Source organism: Argentina silus (genome assembly GCF_951799395.1).
Source record: "Argentina silus genome assembly, chromosome: 10".
NCBI lineage: Eukaryota > Metazoa > Chordata > Actinopteri > Argentiniformes > Argentinidae > Argentina > Argentina silus.
In genome coordinates, this window is record NC_139664.1 from 1,625,787 (window position 1) to 1,634,247 (window position 8,461).

At 52.8% G+C, this 8,461-nt stretch overlaps 1 protein-coding gene across 1 annotated transcript; it reads right to left on the reverse strand.

Annotated features, from left to right (window-relative positions):
* Positions 1-3,985: 3,985 nt before the first annotated feature.
* On the reverse strand, positions 3,986-5,472 carry paqr7b (progestin and adipoQ receptor family member VII, b; the record flags this gene model as incomplete). Its single annotated transcript, XM_083678044.1, has 2 exons — positions 3,986-4,417; positions 4,837-5,472. The coding sequence occupies 2 exons, from the start codon at positions 5,470-5,472 to the stop codon at positions 3,986-3,988; spliced, it is 1,068 nt and encodes a 355-aa protein (XP_083534170.1).
* Positions 5,473-8,461: the final 2,989 nt, after the last annotated feature.

Below are 8,461 nucleotides of genomic sequence, written 5' to 3' on the forward strand. Positions count from 1 at the left end.
CAGACAGGCAGGCAGACAGACAGACAGACAGACAGGCAGACAGGCAGACAGACAGACAGACAGGCACACAGACAGACAGACAGACAGACAGACAGACAGACAGGCAGACAGACAGGCAGACAGGCAGGCAGGCAGACAGACAGACAGACAGACAGGCAGGCAGACAGACAGACAGACAGACAGACAGACAGGCAGACAGACAGACAGACAGACAGGCACACAGACAGACAGACAGACAGACAGGCTCTCTCTTGTCAAAGAGATGTTTTCATCTGGATTGACCTTCAGTAAAGGATGAAGACTAGATATCTCCAGGCCTGTGGAACTGTCTGAGGGGAGACACTGTTCAGATCAGGAGGGGCTTTGCTGCTGATGATGGGTCCTGAGGTTAGGGTTAGGGTTAGGGTTAGGGTTAGGGTTAGGGTTTTGCTGCAGTGTGTTTGTGAGATGATGGGTCCTGAGGTTAGGGTTAGGGTTAGGGTTAGGGCTTTGCTGCAGTGTGTTTGTGAGATGACGGGTCCTGAGGTTAGGGTTAGGGTTAGGGTTAGGGTTAGGGTTAGGGTTAGGGTTTTGCTGCAGTGTGTTTGTGAGATGACGGGTCCTGAGGTTAGGGTTAGGGTTAGGGTTAGGGTTAGGGTTAGGGTTAGGACTTTGCTGCAGTGTGTTTGTGAGATGACGGCTGCTGCCTGTGTCTCACCATCGTTTATTAGACAACACTGACCTCTGGTGGTGGAGGACGGGATACAACCGTCTGATCAGAATAAAACACATCCAGTCCTTATGGATGTGCTTCTTACTTTTAACATGGAACAATATTACAACACACCTATGACTGTGTGTGTGTGTGTGTGTGTGTGTGTGTGTGTGTGTGTGTTCTGATGTCTGTCTGTGTGTGTGTGTGTGTGTGTACGTGTGTGTGTGTCTGTATCTTCCTAGACACAGTGTGTGTGTGTCTAGGAAGATACAGACACACACACGTACACACACACACACACAGAGACACACACACACTCACACACCAAAACACACATACACAGACACACACACACACACTCACAATCACACACGCACACACACACACACACACACACACCAGAAAACATAGACATCACACAGAAGACGGTTAAGTTAACTTATTTATTTATTTAAATACCACAGGATATGAATATAGTCATCATCACATCATCAATATCATGTTGTTGTTTATGCATAAGACATTCTGGTCTCTGGTCTGGACAGCCCTGCTTCAAGACCCCCCCGGGGTGGAGGGTTAAGGTGTGTGGGGGGTCCTCCGGGTGTGTGTGTGGGTGTGTGTGTGTGTGGGGGGGGGGGGGGGGTACTATGGGTGTAGGGGTGTGTGGGGGGGTGGGGTACTCCAGGTGTAGGGGGGGTCTGGGGGGTTATCCCTGGTGTAGTGGATGGGGGGGGGAGGGTATCAATGTTAGTAGTAACAGTAGGTTCAGTGCAGGAGTCAGAGTTCACCAGGTTAGAAGATGACGGGATCAGAGGTCACCAGGTTGACAGCTGACGGGGTCAGTTCACCAGAGTTCAACAGTTCTCTACCAGGGTTTACAGTTTGTTATGTTAGGGGTGGAGCTTAGAGATGGGCATCATGGGTAATGGGGGGTCACAGTTCATCTGTAGTCATTGCAGCCTGTTTATTAGTGACATCATCATTCATCTTAACCCGGTGCTAATGACATCATCATTCTGCGACAGCAGCTTGTTAGTGCCATCACGGATTAAGACAATTCATGACAGAGAGGTTTCCCATGCACAGATTAACACATGCTCCCTCTCCTCTGTTCATACCCTCTAATCTGGTAATCTACCATTAATCTGGTAATATATCATTAATCTGGTAATATATCATTAATCTGGTAATCTACCATTACCAACGTCCGTCAGTGACATCATGAGTCAACTGTCCCGCTCCGTCACATTGTCAGAAATACGGAGAACCTGGAGGTGTGACATCATCGGGGAGTGTGTCTGTGTGACATAGGGAAGGTGAAAGGTCACCTCAGTAAAGGAGCCGTGGTGCAGAGATCCTAACAAAGCCAAAACAAAACACACATTTCAGATGGCTGTCACCAGCTGTCACCGAGTTGAGATGGTAAAACTCACTCCTCAAGTTCAAATACCCCCCCCCCCCCCCTCCAACCCCCCTCCCCCCCTCCCCCCCTCCCCCCATCCCCCCACACCCCCTTCCATCCCCCCAAGTTCAAGTTCAAGACTCAGTCGGAGGCGACTGTTTGCAATAAGCCGTTTGTTTTGTGGGCTGGAGCCAGGAGAGGAGATCTGCTGTGACTGCAGACACACGGTCACACACACAGACTGTGTCAATGAACACATGACTGACGTCAGAAACACACTTTGTCTCTGTGTCTCTGTGTCTCTGTGTCTCTGTGTCTCCTGGACATCATAGAAAGCTGGGTTCTCCTGAGGAGGCGCTGGATTGCATCATCAAACCCCCAACTGCATTTATTCATGTCAAAATGTGTAAAGAAATACTGGCTTTGTGTTTAACAACAATGTTGTTGGTGATCAAAGATAGTTACTCTATCATTACTAAATAGATAGTTTAATAAAGATAGTTACTCTATCATTACTAAAGTTCACAGCATGACGCAGAAACACTCTTCCATTCACAGACACACACACACACACACATGCATACACACACACATACACACACACGCATACAAACACACACAGACACACACACACACACGCATACACACACACACACAACCTCATATTAATATTCATACACTCATATATCACTATTTATATTCAAATACAAACAGTAAATTACTCAACTTACTCAGACATGAAAAATTCAGACTGAACAATAATCCACACACACGCACGCACGCACACACACACACTCACACACACACACACACACACACACACACACACACACACACACACACACACACACACACTCACACACACACACACACACACACACACACACGTACATGTACACACACTCACACACACGCACACACACACACGCATACACACACGCATACACACACACGCACACGCACAAGCACACATGCACACACACACACACACACACACACACACACACACACATACACACACACACACACACGTACACGTACACACACTCACACACACACACACACCCAAACACACAGGCATTATGACATCATCATGGGGGTGGGGACTGTGAGAAGTCAGAGAGGCTGCTGTCGTCCCGGGCAACAGCCCGTTAGAATACAAAAGAAACACTATCATCATCGCCACGACAACAGAGAGACATCATCGTAATCTGGAGCTCCTCTGAGCTCCACAGCCCAGCCCAGCCCAGCCCAGCCCAGTATAGCCCAGCCCAGCTCAGTATAGCCCAGCCCAGCCCAGCCCAGCCCAGCCCAGTATAGCCCAGCCCAGCCCAGCCCAGCCCAGTATAGCCCAGCCCAGCCCAGCCCAGCCCAGTATAGCCCAGCCCAGCCCAGCCCAGCCCAGCCCAGCCCAGCCTAGCCCAGCCCAGCCCAGCCCAGTATAGCCCAGCTCAGTATAGCCCAGCCCAGTATAGCCCAGCCCAGCCCAGTATAGCCCAGCCCAGCCCAGCCCAGCCCAGTATAGCCCAGCCCAGCCCAGTATAGCCCAGCCCAGCCCAGCCCAGTATAGCCCAGCCCAGCCCAGCCCAGCCCAGTATAGCCCAGCCCAGTATAGCCCAGCCCAGTATAGCCCAGCCCAGTATAGCCCAGCCCAGCCCAGTATAGCCCAGCTCAGCTCAGCTCACAGTGTTTAGTGAAAACATTGAAGGACAATTCATTAGAAAATCAAAGTCTCTTCTTTTCTGTGCAAAGACCTTTACGGAGCATTGAAGTGAAGGATCTGACACACACACACACACTCTCTCTCTCTCTCGTCCCTCTCCACTCCTCCCTCCCTCCTTCCCTCCCTCCCTCCTTCCACCCTCCCTCCCCCCCTCCCTCCTTCTCTCCTACTCCTCCTTCTCTCTCATGGCGTTGCAGACCCGTTTGCGGACGTAGAAGGCCGTCAGAGTGCTGCAGCACGCCGTGAAGACCAACAGCGCCGCCGCGTCCTGGGCCAGGTCGTCGCCGTGGAGACGCTCGTACAGCGGCCGGCGCTCGGCGTAGTCGATCCGCACCGCCTCGATCTGGACCAGCGTGCAGAGGACCAGGAACACGTGGAAGATCTGGTGGCCCTGGCCCACGAAGTCACAGCGGCCCGGGAGCCAGCGCTCTGGATCCGGGCAGGCGAAGAAGTAGGCGCTGACCAGGAAGAACAGGACCTGGTAGCGGTGGTAGGACACGGCCGGGTCCAGGCAGCCCCGGGGGTCCTGGTGGCAGGTGTAGATTCGGTGCAGGACGGGGCTGATGTCCAGGCAGTAGGCCAGACCAGACGGGACAACCTCAAATCAGATCACACCTGATTTTAATGGTCGTTTACACGATATACAGAACACCACATGACAACATACAACTCCTCAACAACACAACAATCAAACCATATCAATACCAATTAGCAGGGTAATCTCATCAAATAACAAAAAATAATCTATCTGTCCATCTGTCCATCTGCCCGCCTGTCTGTCTGTCCGTCTGTCCGTCTGTCCGTCTGTCCGTCTGTCCGTCTGTCCGTCTGCCCGTCTGCCCGCCTGTCTGTCTGTCTGTCTGTCTGTCTGTCTGTCTGTCCGTCTGTCCGTCTGCCCATCTGCCCGCCTGTCTGTCTGTCTGTCTGTCTGTCTGTCCGTCTGTCCGTCTGTCTGTCTGTCTGTCTGCCCGCCTGTCTGTCTGTCTGTCTGTCTGTCTGTCTGTCTGTCCGTCTCACCTGGAACATCTTGTGGGCGGTCTTGGGCAGGCCGGGGCTGGCATACTTCCCGTAGCAGCATGCCAGACAGGACAGCCAGGCGAGGAAGGCGGCGGCGGGCAGGAAGAGGCCCCTCACCCGGGCGTGCCAGCCTTCCTCCACCGCGTAGTAGAAGTGGGCCAGCGCCGAGCCGTACTGGTACAGAGCCACGCCCACGTAGTCCAGGAAGTAGAAGGTGTAGTGGGAGAGCTCGGAGCGGGCGGACAGCAGGTGGGCGAGGGCGCTGCAGGCCAGGTAGGCAAACGCTGTGAGCAGGACGATGAAGAGGGGCTGGGCGTGGGGGTCGCGGAGGAAGTCCACCGTCTCCGACAGCTGCTGCCATTTGACCAGGACCACCAGCGACGCCAGCAGGTGGGTCCAGACGTTCAGGGACTCGTTGTGGCGCTGGAAGAGGGTCAGGAAGTAGTACCTCCAGCTCTGGTGGGGCTGGCGGTAGCCAGCCAGGATGTGGGGCTCCCTGAACACCCAGGGCACGGCGGCGGCGGGGACGGTGCAGGGGAGGGTGGGGAACGCCGCCTCCAGCAGCCGGGGGATCTGACGCAGCTGCTGGGCGTTGATGAACAGACGACCGATCTGCTCCATCACCACCGTCGCCATGGTGACACCTGGAGGGAGGGGGGGGGGGGGGGGGGGAGGGGGAGGGGGGGGCAGGTGGGGAGGCGCGAGAGGGAGGGAAGGGAGGGTGAGGGAGGAGGTGAGGGGAGGGGCGAGGGGGAGGGAGGGAGGAGGTGAGGGGAGGGGCGAGGGGGGAGGGAGGGAGGGTGAGGGAGGAGGTGAGGGGAGGGGCGAGGGGGAGAGAGGGAGGGAGGGAGGAGGTGAGGGGAGGGGCGAGGGGGAGAGAGGGCGGTTGTTGTCAAAAGGGATTTTTTCATTGGAGTTTGAATATTTGTGTGTGTGTGTGTGTGTGTGTGTGTTGTGTGTTGTGTGTGTGTGTTGAGGTCAAAGGGTGAAACGTCTGAGCGATATTGATGGAGGGAGGAGGAGGGACAGAGCGGTGCATCTTAATTATCTAAGGTGGCCTCCTCTCCTCATCCTCTCCCCTCTCCTCTCCTCTCCTCCTCCCCTCCTCTCCTCTCCTCTCCTCTCCACTCCTCCTCTCCTCTCCTCCACTCCCCCTCACCTCCCCTCCCGTCCTCCTCACCTCTCCTCTCCTCCACTCCCCTCACCTCCCCTCCCTCCTCCTCTCCTCTCCTCTCTCTCCCCTCCTCTCCTCTCCCCTCCTCCTCTCCTCTCCTCTCCTCTCCTCTCCTCAATCATAGCCTAGCTATACGGTTTGGCCTTTATGTGGCTTTCACACGTCCACTTTCCACATGAGGCTACGGAAGATGAGGCTAGGAGACAAGGAGAGGAGGGAAGGAAAGGAAGCCAGTGTACACTATTGAGACGCGCAAAACATTGGAGCGTGGAGCGGTGAGTGATGACGTCACATAACGCCATCCATCCCGTCTCCGCCCTCTGGTTCCAAGCCTTCATTCTTTCAAATATTCCCAAATGAAGATTTCGCTCCTCGGAACCAATCCCGAAGCCTCGAGGCTGTATCTGACAGGAGGCTATTTTTTGTGTAAATTATTCAGTGAAGGAATTCACCAGGCAGTCGAGGTCTTTCTAATCGATGGGTGGTTTGCGTTTGGAAACAGCTGATCGATACGGGCATCGTAAAATAAAGGACAGTAAATGAATCCGTTTGGTATTTCTATAAAGATATCGGCCGAGAGTGTTGGAATGAAGCCGACAGATGATCGGGAGGGAGGAGGGAGGGAGGGGACCGGGGACCGGCGACCGTGCAGGGCGCTGACTTGCTGCAAGTCCATGTTTTAGCATATTCATTCATTATAAGAATTAGACCGGGTTTCATTTGATAAGACAATAGACTCTGAATACACGCGATCTAAACGAAGCATAGAACTGGCGTGAACACTGACATGTTCAGAACGATCTTATTCTGAAAACCATGCATGATCAAAATGAAAGGAACCTACCTGAAGACGGGAAACGCAGTATTACAGCAACACCTTCAGATGTGGATCAGCGAAATGATTCATAAAAAAAATAAAAAAATAAAAATAAATAAAGGCGTTTAGAATGGATGGAAGGTGTAAAACACTGATGTGTGAGTCTCGTGCGGCGCCTGTCGGGTCACACCTCTCTCGGGAGGCGGAGGCACGCGTGTTTGACAGATAGACGTCCCGGCCAATCACCTGTTAGATACGCTGCTCTGCTCCCGCCCTGTGAGCCGATTCCACCAATAGCGTCGACCGTTCTCTGCCGGGGAGTGACAGACAGGGAACCGCCCACTCCCACACACATTCCGTCATTCCCAGTATCTCAGACAGACTGGGAAACCAGTCATTCAGCTGGACATCAGACAGCCATTACTGTCTAAACTTGTTTTATAGCCTAGAGAATATCACACGTCTCACCAGTAGGTGGAAACTAGTTCCTCTCTGCTGTATATCAGTTACTTATTAGTTGAGCCTACTTAACTACTAAGTAATAATAATATAATAATGTTATTATTATGAACTAGTTTATTGTGCAGAGGAGGCTACTCTCTGGTCCATCATATCATTCTGTCCTAATCCCCCCAAACTGCTTGAGTGTGGATGTCTACCAGGAGAGGCTGGGGGAGGTAGAACACCAGGGGAGGCTGAGGGAGGTAGAACATCAGGAGAGGCTGGGGGAGGTAGAACACCAGGAGAGGCTGGGGGAGGTAGAACACCAGGGGAGGCTGAGGGAGGTAGAACACCAGGGGAGGCCGGGGGAGGTAGAACATCAGGGGAGGCTGAAGGAGGTAGAACACCAGGAGAGGCTGAGGGAGGTAGAACACCAGGGGAGGCTGGTGGAGGTAGGAATTGGAGGACGGGCTCATTGTAAAGCATGGAACGGGATGAGGAATGGTATCAAACACTTGCGTTACAATGAGCGTGTCCTACGATTTCTACTTCCACCAGCCTCCCCTGATATCAACAGGTGTAGGCCCGGGGACTATCAGGACGAGAGAGAATATCGGGTCAGATATACTGCATTTATTTTGTATAGCGCTTTTCTCAGTCCTCAAAGACCCGACATTCCATGGAGAAAACAAGAATAGATAAATAAAAAGTAAAACAAAAGCACAGTCAGTAAAAACAACAATAAAAATGGTGTAAAAAGCCGGGTTTTGAGGGATGGTTTGAAGGAGGAGAGCGTGCTGGATTCTTTGATGTGGTTTAGGAGATACAGGACCAGGTCTTGCCAGGTCTGGTGTTTGGTCCTGGTGATGGGGACTTTAAGTACCAATACCAGAGTTGGTGTTGTCTCTGGAATGTCTTGTTCTTCAGTTAAGTGAAAGTCTTTAGTATGTTGCCAGTCAGGCATTGCTGTAGCCTGGCTGTCCTGCCCAGCCACAGCCGACTGGAGGAATGCTAGTTTCATGTCCTCTGTCTTCCCACACTGGGGGTCCATTGTCAAACACAATGGAAATATGTATGAAAGCCCTGTATTGTAGCCTAGCCTGTGTGTGTGTGTGTGTGTGTGTGTGTGTGTGTGTGTGTGTGTGTGTGTGTGTGTGTGTGTGTGTGTGAAACCCAGGGCTTGTATAGAGATG